The sequence below is a fragment of the Pelobates fuscus genome, chromosome 2, assembly GCF_036172605.1.
Source record: "Pelobates fuscus isolate aPelFus1 chromosome 2, aPelFus1.pri, whole genome shotgun sequence".
Lineage (NCBI taxonomy): Eukaryota > Metazoa > Chordata > Amphibia > Anura > Pelobatidae > Pelobates > Pelobates fuscus.
The window spans coordinates 22,778,186-22,804,772 of record NC_086318.1 but is presented as its reverse complement, the minus strand read 5'-3'; the positions used below and the strand labels follow the sequence as shown (position 1 = coordinate 22,804,772).

General features: G+C 42.0%; 1 protein-coding gene across 1 annotated transcript in view; it reads left to right on the top strand.

Moving 5' to 3' along the window:
* KIF13B (kinesin family member 13B) overlaps window positions 1-24,177 on the top strand; it is a 143,790-nt gene extending 119,613 nt beyond the window's left edge. Inside the window, exons 36-40 of the mRNA XM_063442009.1 lie at window positions 6,891-7,008; window positions 8,552-8,685; window positions 16,269-16,331; window positions 21,477-22,500; window positions 23,230-24,177. Coding sequence (XP_063298079.1) covers window positions 6,891-7,008; window positions 8,552-8,685; window positions 16,269-16,331; window positions 21,477-22,500; window positions 23,230-23,525 — 1,635 coding nt within the window. The 3' untranslated portion in view covers window positions 23,526-24,177. The remainder of the gene's footprint in view (window positions 1-6,890; window positions 7,009-8,551; window positions 8,686-16,268; window positions 16,332-21,476; window positions 22,501-23,229) is intronic.
* Window positions 24,178-26,587: the final 2,410 nt, after the last annotated feature.

Genomic DNA, 26,587 nt, shown 5'->3' with positions numbered 1-26,587 from the left:
AAACTACCTATTGAGGTCCTCGGAGCCCTCCTTTTCTCTGAGAAGGTAGTGTTTACATTAAAAAGCCGTCATGAATGGGCTATAGATATCAAAACTTCTACATTATGCTGTAGTGGTTCTGATGACTATAACATTGAAGAGACACTATAATGTTGGTACTTTTATAAAATGTGTTTCCCCAGAAGCAGTCTTTCTCAAATGGTCAGAGTATGCTAAAATGTCAGTTTGAAAGAAGAGAATGCCTTGGGGGACATAATTATTGCCTATTAGTCATTATTATTATTATTATTATTATTATTATTATTATTATTATTGGTATTTATATAGCGCCAACTAATTCCGCAGCACTTTACAATATTATGAAAGGGGGGTAATTTACAATACATGAGACAATTACACAATGTCACAGGAACAGTAGGTAGATGAGGATCCTGCTCAAACAAGCTTACAGTCTAGATGAGGTGAGGTACAAATACACAACAGGGAAGCAAGGGTGACAGCCACCAAACCAGGTGGATAAGTAACAAAGCTGGAGGTGAGAGTGGAGTGTGGCTCTTTAGGAGAGCAAGAGACAGACTTTGGTAAGTAGAGATAAGTTACTCTGGGAGGCAATAGGCATTTCTGAACAGATGTGTTTTGAGGGACTTCTTAAACAATTGAAGACTAGGGGAGAGTCTGATGGGGGTAGGCAGGCTGTTCCATAGGAAGGGAGCCGCGTGTGAGTTGAGTACAAAAGTTATAGTGAATCACGGTATGTGATTAACTGTTATCTCACCAATCACCCAATGGAGTTAACCAGATTCTCCTGCGAGTTACTTTGAGACAACTGTCTATTTCGAAAGCTTTAGCTTTGAATGAGACCGTTGCCTCATTCTGCAGGCTGAAATAATGCAGGTAAATGTGATTTTTATGTATTTGTTTTTCATATTTACCTGCTTTCCACATTCACTCCAAGGGGGACACTGATCTAATAAATCAGAGTACTATCCCTAGGAATGCAGGAAAAGTGCATTGGGCGTGCCTGACAGACTTACACATGCAGTCTGTAGATCTGTTTATCGTGCAATATCCTGACAGAGGGAGTCTGAGCAGTGTGATCATGCAGTGTAGGCTCTGGTGTCAGATTTCTCCCTGTTACTATCATTAGTGGCCGGGTCTGATACAGAGATGGGTGGGTTAGAGAGGGGCAGGCCGAAGAAACTTCCCTAGCTGAGAGGCCAACAACGCAATCTGCCCAAATTTCTAGTAAGGTTAAAAACGTTTATTACATGCTTTTTCGGTTTGCTTGTATGAATTATAATTGCCAAGTAATGCATGTCCTTTTGGGAAAAAATTAATCTTTACATTTTGCAAGGGGACTTGCCAGCAAATGTGTAGACCTAATATTGTCACCAGCTTCTTTACCTGTCAATAAAGTGTATGCTGAAGATTGATGGACAGGTGAAAGGCAGGAGAACCGTCCTCTAGGTGGTGCCCCACAATGATCTGTAATTGCGGTGTTCAATCCCTAGCAAGCTACATAATTGTAGGGACTTGATGCCTGCACCTTTAACAAAAGATATAGGAACAAATTGGTTAACATCACTCCATTAACATGCCAGTGCAGTATGGGGGAGTGCCCTGCTTTGGGGGAGCATTTCTGTACGGGAGATAGGATGAAACAGCCTGGAGTAAATATCTAACATCCTAAAACAATGTCATTGATTATTTTTAATTAATAAAAATACATGTATCCCTCTAAATTAGAATACTTGATACAAATGTGACACATTAAATTAGTAGGTTATAAAGAAAGTCACTTTTTTTTGTGCTGTGTAAGGTGAGAATTATTCATTACCCGTTTTCCTGATAATTTTATTTCTGATATATCTGTAAGGAGACTGGCGTTGTCTAAGAGATGATTAATTGCTTCAAGGTTCGGGACAGGCGGTCATTAATATCAAATAAAAAGGTCATCTACCAGAAAAATGAAGAGTCCTTCCCGAAAACGATTTCTAGCTGTGTTTTAGATTTACTACAGCTACACCTGGCCAGCGAGATGCACAGGGTCCGGCAATCCACGTGGCTCATTCACAAGGTGCTATGTACACAGAACGGAACGTGTTTATTGTGCTGTGTTCTAAAAAGTAGAGTAGTCCTCATAGACCCCAAAAGCAATGCTCCTACAGAAGGCTCCATGTTTAGAACTTTGCTCCATGATTTCTCTTTATACACAATGGAAATGTTGTCATTAAAAGTACCGCTTCACGGGGGGCGTGGCCGACAGCGAAACTGAGCGGACGCATTCTCACGGAGCTCCGCTCAGACCCAGAGAAAAAACGGAAAAACCACAGTATTGTGCGATTCTGACCCAAGAGACAGACACCCCCCAAAAGCAGAGACGATGGGGAAGAAAAATAAGAGGCCCCAAGGTCCAGCCAAGCCCCGACAACCTGACATTAGACTAGCTTTTGAGCGGCCGACGAACTCACAGGGACCTAAGATGGCGCCTGAGGCCTGTTGCACACCCGAGGCATCCGAAACCTCCCTGGAAGAGGAGGACTCACTGCCTTCTCCTAGATCCTCTGCCTCAGAATCGGAGGAGGATGAAGCACCTGCCACAAGAGGCGATATAAAACGGCTCCTGGTGGAGATGAGACAGATATGGAGGGGTGACCTCCAGCAACTGCAGACAGAAGTGGAGGGGGTACAACAGAAAGTCAATTCCCTGGAAACGAGAGAAACCTCCAGAGACGAAAAAATTAGCACCGCCGGCCGAGACATACAAGAGCTCACCTCCCAGGTAAAGCAAATGAAACGTACACTCACCACAATGGAGGTCAGACACAGGCGGAAAAACTTGCGCTTCAGAGGCATCCCCGAAAGAGTCGACAGCACGCAGCTCCTGCCCTACTCCCATAGTATCCTGACAGCCATGGGTATTGCCGGTAACCCCGACATACCACAGATCACCTCGGCGTTCAGAGTGCGGAAATCAGCGGCAGCACCAGACTCAGCACCTAGAGATGTAATCGTGATGACCCGTGACATCTCCGTGAGATCCACCATACTCACAAAATCCAGGGAAATGGGGATAGTATCAATGGACGGCCACAAAATAGCAGTCTACCCAGACACTCCATTCTCCGTCCTCACGGAAAAGAGACAGCTGGCTCCTATAGCCAGGAAGCTAAGAGACGCCAGTATCCGGTACCGCTGGGGCATGGAAGGGTCCCTCCTCACGGAAGTTAAGGGAGAGAGCTGTACACTCACCTCAGGAGACGACCTGGAGCTCTTTCTACGAAGGGCAGGCCTGACAACCACTCCACAGCAAAACACCCCCCCTCCCACCAAAAACCCGGGAGACTCAGAGGGTGTCAGCAAACGCCGACACAGTGTACCACCCACCATCACCATTAAGAAGCTGACTCCACTACCTAAAGCTGCGAAACCCAGACCCGATAAATAACAGAGACCACACAGAGAAAGAAGGAGTTATACAGACCCCTTTGCGACACACCGTGCTACAATGGTCCACAGGACTCTGCTACTGGACACTGATCCTAAAGGTCCTCTAATGACCACAGAGGCATCTTAGAGACTACCTTACACTCTATTACTGTTTCCCACTGTTGATCCCTTTACTTTTATCCCCAATACGTTGTCAATATGCTCACATATTTCACTTAACCTGAATATATTGGAAAAAAACAATTGTATATGTTGTTCTAAAATGAATAAAAAATACAAATTGAAAAAAAAAAAAAAGTACCGCTTCACCTAGGCAATGGACTGCACACGGTTCCGCCATAGAATGTTATGTACACCTACAGGGCTATTTACTAAGGTGAGTATTCAAGATGAATTTAAAACTTGAGGCAGGAGTAGCCGAACTGAAAGCAAAGCTGAATCGTTGCAGTTTGGCTATTTTTACTTCAAATTAATTTTAGTGTCTAGCCCTGCTAGTGTTCTAGGCATAGCCTTGGCACGTTCAGCCACCCATGGGCAGTGCGCTTTGCGGGCCCCTGTAACGCACCCAATTCAGTCACTATCGCCATGCACATACAGCATTCTGTGGTCCTTGTGTGTTATGGGGTAATCATCACGTCTGTACCACATTGGTTGGATTAGTGTAATGCCGGGAGGGGGGTTGGCCACAGAGGATGCAACCCAGATTATGGGGGAAATGAACTCACCAGAACCTTATAAAACAAACTATTCCTGTTGTAGCTACACCTTTGCAATGTGCATTTCTTTCTGTAGGTGGAAATGTATCTTCCAAACACTGACTCCGGGATTTTCTTTAAATTGACACTGCATACCCTCTTTTAGCCAGTAGATGGGGGAATGCGCAGACGGCAAAGTACAAATGAACTAGCACCAAGTATACATATTAAGCTGAACTCCAACTAACACTATTCACAGTCACAAGGCATTGGCCAGAACTCAAACACCAATATTTGGCCAATGTATTGTAAAAGAATATGCAGTCAGGTGCATTGTGGGAATAGAAAGGACAGCGCTGTTAAATAACATGCTATGGCTACATGGCCCTCGATGTCTGACCTTTGCTTTGCTATGGCTGTGTGGCCCTCGATGTATGACTTGTGCTTTGCTATGGCTGTGTGGCCATCGATGTATGACTTGTGCTTTGCTATGGCTGTGTGGCCCTCGATGTTGGATCTTTGCTTTGCTATGGCTGTGTGGCCTTCGATGTCTCACCTGTGTGTATGGCTGTGTGGCCCTCGATGTCTGACCTGTGTGTTGCTATGGCTGTGTGGCCCTCGATGTCTGACTTGTGTGTTGCTATGGCTGTGTGGCCCTCGATGTCTGACCTGTGTGTTGCTATGGCTGTGTGGCCCTCGATGTATGATTTGTGCTTTGCTATGGCTGCGTGGCCCTCGATGCCTGACCTGTGTGTTGCTATGGCTGTGTGGCCCTCGATGTCTCACCTGTGTGTATGGCTGTGTGGCCCTCGATGTCTCACCTGTTTTTATGGCTGTGTGGCCCTCGATGTCTGACCTGTGTGTTGCTATGGCTGTGTGGCCCTCGATGTATGATTTGTGCTTTGCTATGGCTGCGTGGCCCTCGATGCCTGACCTGTGTGTTGCTATGGCTGTGTGGCCCTCGATGTCTCACCTGTGTGTATGGCTGTGTGGCCCTCGATGTCTCACCTGTTTTTATGGCTGTGTGGCCCTCGATGTCTGACCTGTGTGTTGCTATGGCTGTGTGGCCCTCGATGTATGATTTGTGCTTTGCTATGGCTGCGTGGCCCTCGATGCCTGACCTGTGTGTTGCTATGGCTGTGTGGCCCTCGATGTCTCACCTGTGTGTATGGCTGTGTGGCCCTCGATGTCTCACCTGTTTTTATGGCTGTGTGGCCCTCGATGTCTGACCTGTGTGTTGCTATGGCTGTGTGGCCCTCGATGTCTGACCTGTGCGCTTGCTATGGCTGTGTGGCCCTCGATGTCTGACCTGTGCGTTGTTTGACTATTGTCCGTTATTTGTTTCTCTGCTTTGGCTGTGCAGCTTGCCACGTTGTTGTTTTTGCCATGTTGCAATTAACTCTTGTAAGAACGCCCTTGTTTCTTTGATTTTATTTATTCTCATTATGTTTTCCTTCCTTTTTTTCCTTTTTCCGAGCGCGCATTATATCACAGACAAAGTGCTCTCTTTCTGCAAAATTTCATTTTCTGTTGGAACATTCTGTTTAGAACAAGTATATCGAGTCTCAGGGGTGTTTTTTCTAAATGGAATTTTACGGCATAAATTTTCTACTGACAGTAACCCGTGCTGTCCTTTCTAACAAGTAAAGTGGGTGAGAAAATAAACTTGAGATAATGTTTCCTCGCTTTTAAACAGCCAATTTGTAATGCCACCCGGAGCAAGTATCAGAATTTGTTTGACGCGAATGAAGTGCTCAGGCAGCTGGGAGAATTCTTGGTTTCTTACAAGGTGAAAGAGGCTGTTAAAGAGACTAAAACATAAAGTATCTCCCTCCTGCTCATTTCATTAAAATAAATGGGAATTGTGCAAAGAAGCCTTGCGATTACCTGCGCTGTAAAAATCTGTTTCCTTTGAAAAAATTCATGCACATTTAGGCTGCGCTGAAGTGTTAAGATCCATGGTGGGCCATTGGGTAGACGGGTTGCGGGGTAGTAAATATAGGATATTTTAGCGATTGTTACATTCCGATTGAAAGATTTAATTTAATGCATTTAATGGCATGCATATCAGGGTGGCTTCCCAGTCTGTATATCTTTCCCAGCTTGGAGATCTAGCAGTGCTTTCATTGCATGTCCCAGATCAGCAGGCACAATAAGGAATTTGATCTGAAATCCGTTAACTCATGAAGATTGGAAACCTTGGTTTCAAACTGCCGTTGGCATGCGCTTAAATTGGTTCTGTGTTGTCATGTAAGCATTGCATCGTACAGACAAGAAAAATGAGCCCAGTTTTAGTTTCATACAGCATTCGTTTCCCTAAATTAGACGTAAACCTATTGGGACAGTCCGCGTGCTTTTCTGCAGACTAAATGCCTTTTCATGTAATATTACAGCATTGGGGTTTCTCATTACAAACTGCTTTGGTGTCAAAGTGGTTATCGCTTCTATTAACCTAATTTAGGATGATTTCAAATATGTATCTAATTTACGTTGATAAAATCGAATCTATAAGTGCATTGAAAGGCTAGCGGGAGATGATGTAAAAAGTTAAGACTAGTCTATGCCCCATCCTTGAGCTGCTTCAAGTCGCTGGCTGTGCTAGGTAATACATTGTGAGTAATGATGGATTACCAGCCCCAGCAAGCTCAGCCAGCTAGAAGACCTGGACACCTTTTGCTATTTTCGAGACCCAAATGCCTGTGTTCTTATGTTTTCTCTTAAATGTATAATTTGTCCATTCTATAGGGCCGATGGGAAAGTCAGCAAGATGTGTCCCAAAGCACGCCTATCCGCAACCGCTCAGCATCATCAAGCCGCACCTCCCTCCCTGCTGGTTCTCCTCGCCGTCAGACAGAGGATCCTGGTAAGTCTGACTTCATGCAACCAAAACAACTTTATGTAGCTGTTAAAACGTAAACAAAACATCCTTCTTTGGCAAAGTTAGAATTATCTTCTTTTATATTTTATTTCAATTAGAGGAAGGGAGGATTGCTCACTGAATCCAGGATTTGTGGGGAATCGAGAAGAGAATGACCTGTTTTAAGCTAAAACCGTAAAGCTGGAAAAAAAAAACCCCACAAATTGAGAAATTTTGCACTTTGGCAATTTAGGTGTAACATTAACAGTTATGTTTTCAATTCCTCTCAATTTCCTGTTTAGACAACAAGCACAGGTGTTTCTGTATTTTCTTAAACACGTTGTCCGTTCTATTTTTAATTTATTATGCTTTTTTTTTTTATTATTCTGCCTATAAAATGTTGTTGCCGCTCCGAGAGCCAAATGGACCATATATTGGCTCGCACACCCTGTTTACAGCCGCCTCTCAGACCCCTGGTTAAACTCTGTAAATTGGATGCAGAGCGTTACGGCTTGTGGCAATTATTCATAATTTAATCTGTTTGTAAAGCACTGGATGCTGCAGTGCCGTTCTGTGGGGATAGCATACGATATTACATCCATCCTGAAGGACGAGGGGGCAGGCAGTGTCTAGTCTGGACACCTAGCGATACAGTTATTGCGGAAGATCAGAAATAGTGTGGGTAAACCATGCAGTTGCCATAGTGGAGAACGGACTCTGTGTGCAGAGCAGCAAGGGTAGCATGGGTAAATGTATTGGCAAAGAAAGCGACTTAGCGTGTTTAAGTGAGCCCGCCATTGTAGAGTAACAAAGACTAAGTGGGGAAAGTGACAGAGGAACTAAACGTGAATACAGATGATTCTACCTGGCAGGAGTTTTTTGGAAAATAATCAGCCCTTAAAAGGGAATAGATAGATAAGATTAATTTCCCATGATGCTCAGTCAGACTTTGTGCCACGGGTTAACCCCCACTTCTCTATAGGTCCTGTAACACTGCATTAAACCACTTTAGGAGAAAGTGGGGGGTTTGCTCATAGTTTAAGGCCACATCACTGTGTGCCTGCCACAATACCAAATTAACAAGTCTTGTGTTCTAAGAACTTAATAGAATACCGTTTACAGAATTGGACTCCGATTCTCATATGAAAATATGGTATAGGTTCATTCTGTAATGACACAAGTGAGCAAAAACTATTTTGAGACCAGAGCGGATACTTCGGTCCATTCACAGAGTTCTCATATTCTCTGGTTAATCCATTTTACAGAATAGCAATTAATATCGCACCCTGACCATATGATCATTGCTGTCTGTAAGTCAGTTTCAGACTCCTCAGAAAGGAGGGGCATAGTTCTACATTCGCTCAACTTGCACCTCTGTATCCAAGGGTGAAGTTAACTCTGGGCTTTGCTTGGCTGCTGCACAGCTTGTACCATCTCTGCACTGCTGATGACAGAACTAAATGCTCTGCAAGGCGACGCCTGTTACATCCGGTTCACACGAGGGACAGCATATTTCAGTAAAACCTTTTTCTGTTTTGTTTCCTGGCAGGTGGCAATAGCATGGCGGCTTCATATCTAAGCCCTGTGAAATCATTTGTACCTCCAATGCCCAAACTCCTTAAATCTCTGTTCCCTCAGCGTGATGAGAAGAGCAGACCAAGCGCCTCGCCTCTTATACAGCAGGTAACGTGACAATAAAAGGAAACGATACAAATGCATACTAAAAGATAACACAGCATTAAACTTAATGATAAGAGCTCTTTTATTAAAAATCTTTTCAAGTTTTGTGTAACTAAAGGTTGGTTATTGGGCTGACTGCTCCCATGGGGCGCGATCTCCACCTAAACAGAGTTGGGTAGCCTTATAAATTGCTTCTTGTTATTATCGGCACACCTAACCGGTCTACCAAACTCTCTGCCCAGGTGGCTCAATGAGATCTCCTTTCATCAGTAATTGTATCAGTAAATGGTGGCTTAATCCCTCCGTCATTTTTACGGATGTTGTTCATGAAAACAGCAAATTGCCATTGACCAGTTTGACCTTGACCTCTTTCTGTGTTAATTCAACAGCACTGAAAGTGTTAACTCCAGTCCAGCCAGGGTGAACAGGGTAATGGTAAAAATCAGATACCCCAATGGTCAGAGCTTCTCATATTGCAGACTGAAATTAACATCAGCGGAGTATCCCAGAGCTCCACAGCATGAATGAATGTGTCCCTGAGCTTCCCGACTGTATAATGTCTGTTAGTATGTGTTTAAATGGCAATACACATGGATAAATCTGTTTTTATAAATAAAGTAGTCTGGGTGCATAAATAACTATATATATATATATATAGCGCAAACACATTCCGAAGTTCTTTACAATTATAGAAAGGGAATAATTAGAGGTGAGAGGCCCTACTGCTACACGTTTACAATCTGAGGATTTGAGGTAGGTGGATATATATTGTTGGGTGTTTCTATCTTCCCTCCCCCCCCCCCGTCTTTCCTTTGCTACTCCTGGCTGTAAATACCTTCATGTAACTGTTCCATCTCTTTTCTTAAAGCTTAACCTCACACTCCCAGAACCGACAATATTGATTCTCTCCTTATTTTCTCACCACTACCCAGCCCACCCTCCCCTCCTCCCTGCCCACCCAGGTTCCCCCTAAATATATAGCATGCTCCTCCAACCGTTTGTTGTCTTACTCAATTACCTCTTCATTACCTTTATATGTTACCAATAGCTGCAACTCTCTGTCAACTTATTTTAGCGATCACTTCCAAATTCCCCCCTGCTACCTCTTGCCTCAAATCCCCATTATATCCTTTAGATTGTAAGCTCACGGGATATCTAGCTAAGCACTTTGTATATCGGCTTACGGCAGTGCTCTCTCTATCTTTTGTATTTGACTGTGTATATTGTACGTTCTCCCCTAATTGTACAGCCCTGCGGAATATGTTGGCGCTTTATAAAAGCCAGTAATAAATAAATAATAAATGGGTGTCTTGCCCAGGGACACTTACTGGTGAGGTGGTCTTACTGGGATTCAAACCTGAGTTTCCCAGTTTTAAGGCCGTGACGTTACCATTGCTCTAACCAGTCGATAGATCACCAGGAGGGGGTGTAAACCTAGTGCGCCCGGCATTTCCCAATTACTTGGAAATTAGGACAGAGCGTTGACTGTACCCATAGTCACTTAACCCATAGCATCATAAATACAGCAATAAGCTGTGATGAGTATGGAACTCGGACTGTCCCATTAAGCCGCTTGTAGAACACGCCTGACCCTGGCAATACGCTGGCCATTAATAGCAGTCAGTGAAGGACACTTGTCATTGACTTGTCCACGTGGAGCCCGAACTGCAGCTCCTGTGTATCGTTTGCAATTCTACCATTTAAACATAGCCAAGAACTGGATGTTCCTGCGTGAATTATGTTTGCATCTCTAAAAGCAACACTAGTTGAATTTATGAACAGCTCTAAGTGCCGTCTGGTGACGTGCCAAATGAGTAATGTAATTCAGCGTTTCTCCTTGGTTAACTTCTCCTTTCTCCTTTCTTGAAATTGAGTTAAATGTAAAACTTATTTGATCAGGTTTTGTTTAAAAGATCTGCGTTCTCTGAAAACCTTGAGTCTGACAGCAGAAAAGAATTACATTTCCTTGGCAGCGCTGCCCATTTCTGGTTTAATCTATGAAATCTATGCCGTTTTTAAAATGGTTAACCCTTTTTTTTTTTTTTTTTTATGCACAAACTTTAAGTGTCTAACTTTTTCCAGAATTTAAGGATTTTTTGTTTAGCTTTTTTTTTCTTTCTTCTTTTTCAAAAACGCTGTACTTCGAAATCAAATGGATTAAATGATTATTGGTAAAAATCAAACCAGGCCGGCGAGATTTCAGTATACTAATTAACAGGGTGTAAATAACCCGTCTCTGTAAATCACTAAGAATGAACTAAAATAACATGTCCTGCCTCACATAAATCGTTCTATTATTGTGCTGAGCTACTGTCAATCTTCACACAATATTTTGTGATTATCCTGAAACCGTGAGAATCCTTAAAGCTTCTAAATGTTATTTTCTTATATCTACACAAATATGGGTAGAAGGTGCTGCAGTGATACTTCACTGCATATTTTTAAATCAAAATGAGACAAATGGTCGCGTATTGACGCATGCAGTCTTACATTGTGCCTTGATACACATACTACATTTACCGCCTGCGCGCGCATCCAGAGATGCATGTATCTTTTGGTCACATTAATGTGTAGTTGAATCTACATGAATGGTTCTTTAGACATGGACCCAAAGAGACACACATGGCAGTGAGTGGCTCACCAATTTAGATAACATTTCCTCGATAACCCATTCTTCAATTATTTAATAAATATAAAAAAGAAAAAAAGGCTTTCAAAAAACCCAATATGCTAACAAACTGTGTGAAAGTTTCTAAAATACATTAAGAATAATAATGACACTGGTGGCATTTTTGGAACAAACACAGATCGTGTTTTGTATGTATGGGATAGGTTGTCATTTCTGGAGTCTGGAACCAGTCCTAATCAGAAAGCGTCTTTTTAGACTCGCTAGAAAACACACAAGAATAGTGTGTAATCGGGAAGAGATTAGTTACTGGCTGCTGTTAATAGGTGCCTCAAACATCAACTCAAAATAGTAATTATTGTGTTAGTTTTATAAATTGAAACAAGATAAGGAGGTAGAGGCGAGCGGACAAGTTTCCCTTAAGACATCATTTCTGTCTTTTATTTTACCGTGGTTGTAAATGCGTCTGATCCCTGGGGTGTGCTAAAATCCAAGTGCAGTGTAAGCACATTCAGTAATTAAGTGATTTCCATAATGTTGGCCCTGTGTCTACTCGGAGTCTAATGTGTGGTTTGTCAGGGGTCAGGAGCGTTGAAGTGTTCCCTTTTAATAAAACGTGGCCCCTAATTAGTGATGATTGCTTCGGAAGGTGAGCCGCTAAAAATAAAAGTAGTTTTATAGGCTGCTTGCATTAATCTGCTGGGAATGTGCTCACTTCTAAGTTTAATTTCAACATGACCGGCGGATGTAAAGAGATTCGCCAGGTCAAGCAATCTTTCTCCATAAAATAAAGATTGTGGTGAGACCAAACACGATAAAACGCCCCACAGTTCTTATACAAAAATTACTGTTATGCACCAAGAAGACTTTTTAAGTATAGGAAATTTAGAAATCGTGTTTCCACAACTATCCCAGAGTTCCCAGCTCCTGGAGATTGCTCTGCGTGCCCAGCTCGGTGCCTGGAGATTGCTCTGCGTGCCCAGCTCGGTGCCTGGAGATTGCTCTGCGTGCCCAACTCGGTGCCTGGAGATTGCTCTGCGTGCCCAGCTCAGTGCCTGGAGATTGCACACAATCCGCTGAATACTGAAAAAATTATAAGCCATCGGTTGATAAGACATGCAATGCCCGTTGAAGGGAGATTACTCTCTATCTGCAAATATCCTTTTTTTGGTATGAATTCTGGGAACAAAGTGGCACAAAATCTGCAGCCCAGAGTGTTCATGGTCCTGGTCAATAGAGCTAGAAAGACTGGTCAACTGTAGAGGGCATCCACCAGCCTAGGTAACATTTCAAAACGCCCACCAAAGCAGACTCAACAGTCCTGTAGGTCAGGTGTAGACCTTTGCAGCACTAGCCTTGACTAAGAGTAGTGGCCGACTACTGAGCCAAAGGTCTACTCCCTTCATGAAGTGTAAGCATGTAATTTATGTTACACTTTATTCCTGATGGATTTTACTGAATGGACTTTGGAACATTTCAAAATATTTTTCTTTGCACATCCATTTGAAAGACGACACAATTTTGCACCATCTGTATTACTCAAGCAGTCCTTACTCAGCAACCCAATGATACCACCGCCAAATTCACAAATTAGCAAGCAGCAGGCTAATTTGCAAGTTATGAGACTTAAACCATATACTCACCGTTATTAGTTCTCTATAAAACAGGCCAGCAGGCTCTACCTGTGCCTATTTTCCCTCCTGCCGACAAACCGCATATTGACAGGTTTACCTTTTAGCTCAGAGGTCTCAGCCACTGATAAGGAGGACAAAGGATTGTCCTACAAATATTTCTAGTCGCATACCTTCCATATTACCAAAAATGGAGAGTCTAGTTTAACCATTATTCCATCAGACATAGCTGGGAAGCCTTTGCCAGAAGGCCTACCAAAGTCCACAAAGGTCAGCTCTTGAAGTCCAGCATAGGGTCGACTGGTTCTTCGAGACGGATATCATAATGATGGATTTAAGGAATTTCCTTGATACTTACAAATGGATGCCCATCATCTATTTTATTTTTTAGTGTTTTTTGTTTTTGTTTGTTTCTCTGTTGTTTGCATGTATGTGGTGTGTTATACTATTAAGTAAGTCTTTCATTTAGTTTTGTGTAATCCATAGTGTATAAGGCCCTTCTTTTGCCTGTGACAAGTGGAGACGATTTACTGAGTAGACCATATAAGACATAGGTGGCAATCTATAGTTAATGTACTCACATTTTTATGTTTGCTGTTTATTTATTGTATCACATTGATACCACAGAGGGCATTCTGCCCATGTTCTATCTTTAGAAAAATACCATTCCATGTGATGCATAATATCCAATTTTCTATCTCTCCAGGATAACAGGACAGAATATAGCTGTTCTAGCCGTATACACAGTCTCACTCCCAAATCGTCTTGCTCAAATTTTGTCATTTGGATTTCAGTTTTATACAATTCTGTATCCTAATGATAACTTATGTTCATGCTAATATATTTCTACTTATATTCCCTCTTCATTTTCCCATTCCTCTCTAGTCTTAACCCTGTCTCCAGCACACGCAGGATCTATCAGACATCTAAATCTTTGGGCCTGGTTAAGAAGTTTAATATTTGGTTTACCCATGAAATATCTTCTGGCTCCTTTTAGCGGGAAGGGAAGGTTGGTAGATGCCCCATCTAGAAGCTTGAGACAATATGGTACCTTTTATCAAAATTTGTCGTTACCCCTCAGATTTTTAGATAACCAAAGGTGAACACAGCAAACGTTGGCTAAACTTTGAATTTTATTAAACTGAAATCCAAATGACAACATTTAGGTTATAATAAGCAAACTAGGACGATGAATGGCAAAATGTCGGCACAAATAGCTGAAATCGAAAAATTCCGAACCTCCGCTCAAGTCATAGCTCGATTATTTTAGCCTTGTTTCATTCAGGTTTCAGCTTGCTACAATTCAGAGTTTAGTGAACAAACCCTTGTGTCTGTTGTCTCCTCCCTTGTTAAGCTGGGGATCTGCTGATAGTTACTGTTTATCTAATAAACTCTGATACACAAAGGCCCATTAGCAGGGGTCGTGTCAGGCCAGCGGCTGAGTGATGATGTCCGTGAGCAGAGCTTATTTAATGTATTATCGTTTATCTCTTTATCTTCCTCTGTGCATCATGCAGCCTAAAGGGTTCTACAAGTTGACAGTGGGTTGTCTTTCTCTACACATGTGTGAAATTATCAGAAATCCAATAAACACCAAATTACTTCCAACGATAGACGTGTGCGTACATTTAACTATTAAGCGTTAGTTTCCTGACATTAAGCAGCATCGTAGACATACACTGTTTGTGTGTGTGAAGGATCTGCTGAATTGTGAAAATAAAGGAACTTCGTTTCCGCATCAAATAAGTGTGACGCAATGATGTCACACTTCCCAACTCCTGAAATGGCAACTATTTCTTATTATACTCATTGAGGACCGAATCTTACTGAAACACCCTACAAGCGAGGCAGGGCAGTATACCACTAACCACCAATGAGTAGCGTATATCTCAACATTTAACACTTGAGAGTAAATTGTGCGTTACCCTTTTTTATAGTTAATGATATTTGCAAGTAATTTTTATAAAACAGAAAGGAAAAAAAGGGGGGGGGAGGGGTGGCAGAGGTTACAAATTAAAAAAAAAAAAAAACTTTACATGGACCCTACTGAACGAGAATTAGAGCTGGTACCAAGAACCCTGATTCCTGGCAGAAGTATCGGCAAGCGTGCTTAGCAAGAAAAAAGAGAAATTTGAGGAAAGTTACTCTGCCTTCTCCTTACTGCCCCATCAATAAAAAGGCTAAACTCTTTACGGCAACTCGTCTCATCCGTCTCTCCGTTTCCTGTGACAGCCCTTCATAATAGAAGTTCTTAACCTTATTTATGGTGCGATCAGATGGAAACAGACCTTGCTCTTCTTAGATTTCTGATGGCTGTGATCCAGCAGGGAGCCGTAAAAAGCTTCTTGTTAGAACATGATGCCTGCAGGACTCTGTGCTATTAGTGTTTTATATAGAGTTCTGCCACAGTGTAGCTCTCGGTACACCTCGAATTTGGCAAGGGGAGAGATACTTACAGGTTCGTTATTTCAGAATTCTTTTTTACTCATCTTTCTTTTAATGGAACGATTTGTTTATTTTTAATTTGTATTTTATATTAACCCAGTGTTAATATAAGTGGGTTTTTGTTTTGCTTGACCTGAGAGGAGAAAGTTGTTTTTTTTTTTGTTTTTTTTCCCTGTTAATTTTAAATGTTTATAAGTAAATAACACCAAACATAACCATACGAAACCATACCACTACTTCACTAAAGACTCCTTTCCTTGAAGGGAAAATAAACCCTAGGGTCCGTAGCAAGCACATAAAACAAATAAATAAAACTGTATGTAGAATGCTGTTTAGGAATAACAATAAAATGAGTTTTATCTTTTTTATCTTTAAAATGTTTTGTTTTTTTTTTGTTTGTTTTTTATAAAGGGTCTGAAATATTTACCTTTGAAACAGAAATGCGTTTTTATCAGTTACAGTATTACACACACCAAATACAAAAAATATAGACAGAGCCCCCTTTCTTCCCTCCAACTCCGTGGCTGCTGAGAACCATGGATGGATAAATCATATTTATAGAGGACACTGACCGATGTAAAGCGGTGACATTTGTTTCTTTTGAAGAGAAGTGGGACTTGCCCAGCAAGACTTCGTAATGTAAAACCATTTTGCCTATTTGTACGCCGGGCTGGGAAGGAAGAGTTCATTTCAGCTGGTCTCGTTAATAGACATTCCATCATCAATCACGGAGTATTCCTGAGCAAAGGAAAGCAAGCTTATAAATTCTGTTAATTGACTGTACTAACGTCCTGCTCATAAATGGAAATATATACAAATGAAAAAGTATGTGTAAGAAAGTTTATAGAATGAGCTTGCTTAATATCGTGCCTTTTGTTTTTCAGCCAGTTCCTCGGATCATGGTCCAGTCGGCTAGTATTGATGAAAACGCTTTAAAGGTTAAACCAGTAAGTGTGTATATCATGCATCCAGACTGGGAGGGTCTCTGTATCTGTGTCTGACCTTCTGCATTAGCGATGTTCTACTCAACTTTCAAAGTGACACAGTAATAATAATAATGTCACCTACATTAGATAAATGAAAGGTGACATCTGTAAATTCACATTCTCACTGTATCTTTTCCAGTTTCATTAACATTACATGATCCATCTGTCGTGTTTTTCCTCTTAATGTTGTATAATCAGTCTGAAACTCAATCACACCGGGGTCCGTGTGCTAAGGCTGACTCACCCATCGGCTGTCGATAATGTGCACACATTTTTTTTTACTTTACCAAAAAATTTTAACATTTACAAAGTTAAGAGCATTATCACCAATTTGTATCTGTAATCATAATGAAGTTTAGTTGGTCGTTGGTCACTTTGGTGAATTTTACAGGTTTTCTTGGCAGATGATGATGGTCTGTCCACTGTTTATTTTTTTTTGTAAATCTTTCTTTTATTGAGACAATGTGATTTGCAGTACAGCATTTCAACAAGAATGCCGACGGGTTTCAGAGGGGTGTCCTTCGGTTCCGTGGTGCATTCCCAGCATGGGTAGCACAACCCGGTGAGTCTGCGGTCCGTGTAGCCGTTGATTTTGACCCAAATTCGGCCCGTCAGGCGGGAGCTCGTGTTGCCCACGTCTGTATTGCTTAGCGGTCAGGCTCCGCCCCTCCTGTCCACTGTTTATAGTTTAAAAAGGAATTGAGGGCACAGTTGGAGCATGCATTTCTAAGTAGTGATGCTGCTATAGTGACCACAATTTATACAAAATACAGATTTAAGGCCCAGCGCACACTCATAAATACAGTTTTTCATTTTAAAAAGCTACTTAAAATCACCTATCTCAGCAATCAAATATGGCGATTCAGTTCCACCATATAGCCATATCGTGTTAAACCAATCATGACTGACAAAGTACAAAAATATTGTGGGCCCTACACGAAAACGTTCTACGGTTTGTGGCGAGTTATACTAAGCGTTCTACAGGTAGAAAACAAAGCAGAACATAAAGCTGTTAATCAGGTAGATGATCAGTTCTTCTCTCAATAACTTCACAAGTGGGGCTAATTAACAAGATCCGTTAGACTAATATCCCCAGAATAGATCTATATTATAGCTGCATCGTTCGCTTTACTATGCTAGCCGAATCTTTAGAAATGGTTCATCGCGAGTTGATGGGATGACTGGGACTGGGCCGTGAACAGGTATCAGATCATTTGTAAAGAAACCTATTAATGGATTCATTATTGAGCTATTATCGCGGTGTATCTGTTTGATGGCCTCTTTTCCTCTTTGTTGTGTAGCACTAATTGTGTATATAATGTCTTTGTACACGCTAGCCTTCCTGATCAGGAGCCCGTTGTTGCAGTGTTGTGCACCTCCCTTAGAACCAAGGTCTTTAATTAAGTTTTAAGCTACTCACAATTGGATTTGCAGGTCAGGTCAGAGAGATCCCTCTTGTGCCTATCCTATAAGTCTATCCACTGACAGACAGTATTGATTACTCCGGTTTAGTACATGTTGCCTCTGGGAAAATAGATGTGAGAAATGATCTGTTTAAGCTCAGAAACTGCCTTTAAATTCTTCACCTGCGAATTGACAGGACCCGAGAATATGAAGGGGAGAAGGGAAGAAAATTTGGAAATGAAATATAAATCATAAGCAGTCAGTTGAAAAATCCATGATTTATCCAAACCCTTAAGTGCAGCCAAAGTACTGTAAGAGACGTGTATATATCACAGCAGCCTTCCTTCGACCATAAATCCACCAGTCTGAGCAGCACAGCACCGGCTCTGTCACATAAATCATATTTCAAGTAAATACCAGGGAGGGGGAAAAGCATTTCTTGTGCTGAATGTCATTTTTTTTTTTTTTTTTTTCTTCCCAAAATGCGATATTCTACCCTTCTCTGCTGCATTGTCAGGAGTGGCAAAGCAAGTAACCCCTTCGAGTCCGGACACAGTGTGGGCTTCTGCCGTTTAGATGAGAGGAAAGAGTGTTTTACAACTTTATATTCTAAGAGACTGGTATGTCTGTTTGAAGAAAAGAAAAACACAACTAGGTCTAGCGTTTCCTATAAACCGTTACCGGTGAACGTAAAAGGCAAGAATCTGTGATAACATCTCACTAATAACAGAACATTGCATTGGAGCGGAATGTTGTGATTCATGTAAAGATTCCCTTCTTAACGGTTTATTTCCAAACACGCTATTATAAGTTTGTTGGAGCAGGGCCCTTGTCACCTCTATTCTCTGTAATCAATACTTTTTACAGCAATACTGGTTTTATATCCTATGGGTGTTATGGCAAAGCACAAAATATGTTGGCACTATAAATGCTAATAATAATAAGTCATAGAATGTATTGTTCAAATTAATCTGGGTATCTTCTAACTTCATTTATGGTTGAATAATAATAAAAAATAATATAATAAATTACTGGTTACTCTCTGCTAGGAGACTTATGATGTCTAGCAAAGCAAAATAATCTCAATTACAAAAAAAAAGGCCAAGTGTAACCATTGCCCCTTATTAAATTACATTAAAATCATTTTATTTAGTTTTTGTTTTTTGAGGGGGAGGGGTGTCTTTATGTGAATGTCCCTTCGGCAGGGGTGTATTTGCCGCGAGGCAAACAAGGCATTTGCCTTGGGCGGCATTTTCCAGGGGGCGGCAAAAAAAGCCGCCCCCAAACGCCCAGGGCAAATGCTTTGTTAGCCTTGCGGCTAACAGACATCCTGGGCTGGTGGCTGCTGGGCTGGTTGCTGGGCGGGCGGGCGGGCGGCTGGCGAGGGAGCACTTCCTCTGAGCTGTCTGCTCAGCTCCCTCGCGCGCCGCAGAGTGAGGCTGGGAGCCGGAATATGACGTCATATTCCGGCTCCGCCTCCCAGCCTCACTCTGCGGCGCGTGAGGGAGCTGAGCAGACAGCTCAGAGGAAGTGCTCCCTCGCCAGCCGCCCGCCCAGCAACCAGCCCAGCAGCCCGACCGGCAGCCCCACTAGACCCCAGGGAGAGGGAGAACCCCCCCAGCATTCCCAAAGGTAAGGAGGCTGGGGGGGTAAATTAAAAAAAAAAATGAGTTAATGTGAGTGAGTGTGTCTGTTAGTGTGTGTGAGTGTGTCTGACTGTGTGTGTCTGTTAGTGTGTGTGTGTCTGTTAGTGTGTGTGTGTCTGTTAGTGTGTGTGTGTGTCTGTTAGTGTGTGTGAGTGTGTCTGACTGTGTGTGTCTGTTAGTGTGTGTGAGTGTGTCTGTTAGTGTGTGTCTGTTAGTGAGTGTGTCTGTTTGTCTGTTAGTGTGTGTGTGTGAGAGTGTGTCTGTTAGAGTGTGTGTGTGTGTATGTCAGTGTGTGTGAGTGTGTCTGTTAGCAGCTAACAGACACACTCACACACTCACTAACAGACACTCACACACACTGACATACACACACTAACAGACACACACTAACAGACACACACTAACAGACACACACTAACAGACACACACTAACAGACACACACTAACAGACACACACTAACAGACACACACTAACAGACACACACTAACAGACACACACTAACAGACACACACTAACAGACACACACTAACAGACACACACTAACAGACACACACTAACAGACACACACTAACAGACACACACTAACAGACACACACTAACAGACACACACTAACAGACACACACTAACAGACGCACACTAACAGACGCACACTAACAGACACACACTAACAGACGCACACTAACAGACGCACACTAACAGACACACACTAACAGACACACACACTAACAGACACACACACTAACAGACACACACACTAACAGACACACACACTAACAGACACACACACTAACAGACACACACACTAACAGACACACACACTAACAGACACACTCACTAACAGACACACTCACTAACAGACACACTCACTAACAGACACACTCACTAACAGACACACTCACTAACAGACACACTCACTAACAGACACACTCACTAACAGACACACTCACTAACAGACACACTCACTAACAGACACACTCACTAACAGACACACTCACTAACAGACACACTCACTAACAGACACACTCACTAACAGACACACTCACACACAGACACACTCACACACAGACACACTCACACACAGACACACTCACACACAGACACACTCACACACTCACACACACTCACACACTCACACACACTCACACACACTCACACACTCACACACTCTCACACACACTCACACACACTCACACACACTCACACACACTCACACACACTCACACACTCACACACTCACACACTCACACACACTCACACACTCACACACACTCACACACACACACACACTCACACACACACACTCACACACACACACTCACACACACACACACACACACACACACACACACTCACACACACACACACTCACACACACACACTGACAGATACGCATCCATTAGCTAACAGTTAGCTAATGGATGCGTATCTGTCAGTGTGTGTGTATTTAGAAGGCGGGGGAAGGGTTGGGTGGGGGTGGCGGGGGGGGTGGGGGTGGGGGTGGCGGGGAGGGGGGTGGGGGTGAGGGGGGCGCCTGAGTTTTGTCCTGCCTAGGGCAGCACAAAACCAGGATACACCCCTGCCCTTCGGGCATAACTGTGTTCACCCTTAAACAGCCTTGGTATAATACATTTATAGGAAAGGGTACTACATATCATATACTAAAGCATTCAGCTTGTATATAACTGGAAACTACCGGTCTATTAAAACCTCCTGAAAATGGAAAGCCTGGATCTAATCGAAATCACAAAGATCCCTTCTTTCAAAGTGTTGTGCCCCAAAAGAAGGCACATTGCGTAATATGTGGAGTCTTTAAGAGTGAGATCCATAATCTGAAAATGTGATTTAGGAAATGGTGGTGTGTAAAAGGCAAAATCATAGAAAATGCACAATAGTACCCTCCATGTAACTAAAGCTAGTCATGCTAGTGCCTCTGCGATGTATGTGGTGATGTATGAAATGCCTGGGGCAGCAACATGATTACAGACTGATGTAGGTTTGTGCATATATAGTGAATATATATAATTGATGGGTTTACTGCTTTATCATTTCAATAGGGGACTCAGGAAGAATGGATTGGTGTCAGACAACCAGTGATCGCTCGTTCACCCAACCAAGAGAAGAAAGTGGAGAGACCCCCGATTGTGCCTTCCCAACAAAAGATGTGCGAGTCGCCGGGACAGGAAACCCAGGAGGGTCCTCCGAGCCCGGTCAGTGAAGCATCGAGTGGGTATTTCTCACACAGCGTGTCCACAGCAACATTATCCGAAGCGTTAAGTGGAGGGTGTGAGGTGCCTAATCTTCAGTCACCAAGTCCTACAGCCATAGCAAATGACACAAATTCAACCAATGTTCCTACAGTCCTGGTGTCTTCTGCCACAGGTTCACATGTGCAGCCAGCCACCAGCCCAGAGAAGGTTTCTGAGACCAACACATGTGAGGTTACAGAAAAGATGAAAGTAGAGTCTAAGACTAGAGACTTCAGTCATAAAGATGACAAAGAATCAGGAAATCATAGTACAGTGAATCTTACAGTACAGCCACCAGAAGAAATATCCGACCACCTTGTAAAGCAAAATGACATTGCTTTAAGTTATATACAGACTGCTTCCCCCTCCAGAAATGAACATTCCCCTGAAAAGCAGAATGTGTCCTCTACATCCACACCACCCAAAGCAGTAACTGCAGAGGTCAGTGAAGACTCTACTGTGCTTTCTACTAAACCAATTCTGGTGCCTGACCTCCTAAATCAGGCCAAGGTTGTGGTTTCCCCTTTCAAAATACAGAAGGTAAGGACATCCGAGCTGAAATCCTTCACACGTTTGCTTCCAGATGACTCAGCAGACACGGTCAAGGTTAAATTGAAAGGAAGCAGAGATGAACTGGATGATTCATTGGAGAGGAGCAGTGACAAACCGGAATTGGGGTCAGACTCTGAAGAAGCACAGGAAGTTCCTGACTGGTTAAAGGAAGAAGAGTATGTAACTGTTGGCACAAACAAGACCGGCATTGTTAAATACATAGGACCAGCAGACTTCCAGGAAGGAGTCTGGGTTGGGGTGGAACTCGATTTGCCAGCAGGTGAGAAAGACTTCTACATTAATCCCTGTGCACTCGTGATGCAGATATGATGCTCTCCCTGTATTCCTCAGCCTCTCCCTCTTTTTCTGACCACTTTCTCACTCTTGCTCTGTTCGATTGTTTCTCTTTTTTTTTTTAAACTCTCCTCTCCGTACGTCCCCTCTACTCTTTGTTTCCAGATCATTTACTTTGCATCACGCCTCATACACTTTCCATTTATCATTTCCTTCCCCTCCACGGTCTACTTAGAGAAGCACTTGATTGGATGGTTCTCACTGGCTTTGAGTGCATGCACTCTGAGCCAGGGGGTAAGGAGGCAGGGAAGGGATAATAATAATCCAGACAAAATGTCAGGAATATAGGAAAGTGGAGTGGCTCTGTTTTCCTTTAAATATATTGTATTATGCAGTGCCGGCATATAACCAGGTCAAACATTGCAACTCAGGAGAAATGGAAACATTGTTTCATTTCTCCTCTTCTCTGTCCGCTCTCTACGCTGACTAGCAGGTGTGAAGGACCGAGATTAAAACAGTGATTGACAGGGAGCTAAGATGGAGGCGCCCAGTTGCAGGATAAAGTGGAGTGGCTTTACATATTTATTTTTTTGTTTCATCCCACATATACATATTTGTTAGATATAAGGGATCAGTAAATTTAAAATAAAAAAATCCATGGAAGGGACAGTTCCCCTTTAATTATGTTATTTTTCTATTTTTGTTATTGTTCCAGGCAAAAATGATGGTTCAGTTGGTGGCAAACAGTACTTCAAGTGTAATCCAGGCTACGGCGTGTTGGTGAGGCCAGACAGAGTGAAGAAGGCCTCTGGTACCATGCGTAGGCGAAGCGCAGGGCTACGCTTGCAAGGTGGAGCTACTAGCGAGAACCGTAGGAGTGGAAATCTCTCCAGCTCAGCCGGTAATCTAGCAGCATTGACGGCTCTTGTGAAGCCTGAAAAAGCAGTCAGCCTGAAGCCAGAAGATAAAAACCAGAAGAAGATTGAGAACCGAAAATCCTGGGCCAGTTAATACATTCTCACCTTGGGGATTTTTTTTTTCTTTCTCGCTTTAACCACTTCAGAATTTTCACCTGACGGAGGCTTGCAATGCAAGGTCTTCAACACTGTTCATTCCATGAAAGTTTGTTTGTCCCCCGACATGTATATATTCGATAGACCAACGTTTGGCCCTCCTATTCCGGTATAATGATAGTGATTGTCGAAATCTGCACTGATGACCAGTCAAAGTATCGATTTGAATGGTGCAGACATCAGAAATGTGACAGATGTCAGATTTACATTCCTATAGCAAAGGCTAAACTAATTATAGTAAAGCTGTATTAAGCATAATTAGGGTTGGGGCTTTTTAAAACCACTCGTGAAAATGTCTTTCATTCGGTCTCCCAGGCAAATGATCTGTATGTACGTTGTGTTTTTGTTTTGTTTTTTTGTAAATATGTGTAATCATTTGTTTATATGTGTGCAATATAAAAAGAAACATTATTTGATGTACATACGTGTACATAATGAAGGTGCCCAAATAATTTGGCAACCATCAGTGCTTCTATTTTGTCAATAGACAATGACATTTTTACTTTAAAATAAGAACGCCCAATCTTTTACAGAGTTTATGGAAATTTTAGATGACACGGATACATCCTTGGACGTACGTACACTATTGCATTCATTACACTGTTAATGGTCATTGTTTGGAATATTCACAATTGTTTGTGTTATTTTTTGCACAGCTTAGGTTTGTGTTTTGAGTGGGAAATCCCATTACTGACACCAAAATTGCAATGGGTGAATACTGTGGTTTGTACTTAAATATTCAGTAAGAAATACTTAATTTGCACAATTACAAAGTTTATTCTTATTTTTTTTTTTTTTTATTAACGTTTTTTGTTTCGTTTATCTTTGAATGAGATGTATCACTCTGTCTTACCAGTTTGTTGGCACGTATATTCCTCTTTCCTGTGGTGGAAGTCTTTTTATTTATGTATTTATGGAAGATGATTGATTTTAGTGGGAATTCAAATTTATATACTTTTTTTTTATGTTGTGAGTTTTGCGATTTACAATCGTTATACTGGCATTTGTAAGAGCACATAAAAAAAAAAATTGTGAATGAGGAGACCGCTACCCGGCTCGGTCACACAGACTTTCATTAGAGCGCTATACCGTGGTACTCTATAACATAGCTCTATAATTAAATATATCAAAAAAACTATTTTTCTAATTTAAACAAATAGCACCTATTGAATGCAAGTATTGTGCATATATTATTTCTAAATCACTGATATCAAAACAAGATGTTTGTTTATTGTTAATATCCCATATCCTGACCTCCATGATAGTCCTTTGCCACCGCCAATTATATTGGCATTGGTCTGTTTCCACCAGTAATTATCTCAGCAACATTATCAACAGTCCTCACCCAACGCTAATTATCTCGGCAATAGTCCTCTCCCACTGTGGTTTATCTCACTGATAGCTCTCTCCCACTGCTAATCATCTCAACAATGGTCCTACCCCACCTCTAGTTATCTCAACAATGGTCCTCTACCATAGCTATTTATCTCAGTGATGGCCCTCTACCACTGCTAATTATCTCAACAATGGTCCTACCCCACCTCTAGTTATCTCAACAATGGTTCTCTACCATAGCTATTTATCTCAGTGATGGCCCTCTACCACTGCTAATTATCTTAGTGATGGTCCTTTCCCATCGCTAATTATCTCACTAATTTTTTGTTTTAGAGAAAACAGACCAATTTTGTGTTTAGTTTGTTTGAAAATCACTCTTTTTAGTAAACATTGCAAGGAGGTGAGGATTTATAGGCACCCATACAGCAGATTCCACTAGAGATAGAGATGGGCACTGTGCCCTCTCTATAAATAATCACTATTGGCCTCTATCACATACACAAGAGATGATCCCCTCCACCCCAGTAGACTTTATTTTCTGAACTGCATGTGAAAATTTCTGTGGGTCACAACCTATCACATGTGGCGGTTTAGTGAGTTCCACCAACATATCCAACAAATTGTAGAAAGGCAGTCGCCCCCTACAAGGCTTGTTATATGTGCTGCCTGTGAACCATTTAGCCTTAACTAAATATTGTAATGAATGGAGACTCCTGTGGGACCAAACAAGGCAAGTACAAACTAACATATCACATAGCTAGTAAAGTGTGAGAAGTATAGAGAGATTACGGAATTAACGTAGCATCATGTTGCAACTGTTACACCGTTTATTTTTTTATCCCTTTCAGGGGTTAGTCAGTTGATCTACATTTGCTGGTGTCTCTTGACTCAGGTTTCTGATTTGTGGATATCCTGTTGAAACTGTGGAGTGTTTTCTGACATGCAGCTGGCAGTGTGGGGTCAGTGATACATACAGTGCCTTAACCATTTGGTTTTACCAGCTAATTCTGCCAATGAATAGGGCTTCCAGTAGTTTAGTAGCATTTAACATATATCGTGCCTTTTCAGCACAGCCAGACGTTCATGCACCACTCGTCTCGTCACCCGAAATAGATTCACCCTCTAATCTATGGTTTCAAGATTTCTTCACTCTGACCATCAAACACTAATTTCTATCACTTAGCCAGGAGTTGAGTATTCTCATAAAAAGAGTGGGATTTCTGCTCCCTAGGCCTGAAGAAAGAAAAAGATCTGGGATCTGGGTCCTTGAACTATAAACACTTCAGAAGCAGTGGTTATAGTGCTTAGAGTAACCGTTTAGTGGGTTTACAAAAGTATTGGCCCTGGCCCCTTCATAAAATCCACGTGTGGCTCTATATGCAAATATGCAGGAGGAGGAAATAATTATTGGCTTGAAGGGAGTTTCAGAAAGGTAGGCGCAGTATTCAGAATTGGACAGAAAGTAAATGTGGCGTATACTACGCCCAAAATCATACGTACATAAAACTTCAGAAGGTAAAATGTTGTAAACCTCGGGATAATAATAAAAAAAGACAATAATGGTACAGTACAATTAGATAAAGTGCAAATAGTAAATACAAGTGCTATAGGAGAACCACTCACATTTGGTAGAGCTATATTAGAGCTCAGCTGTTTTACGCATGG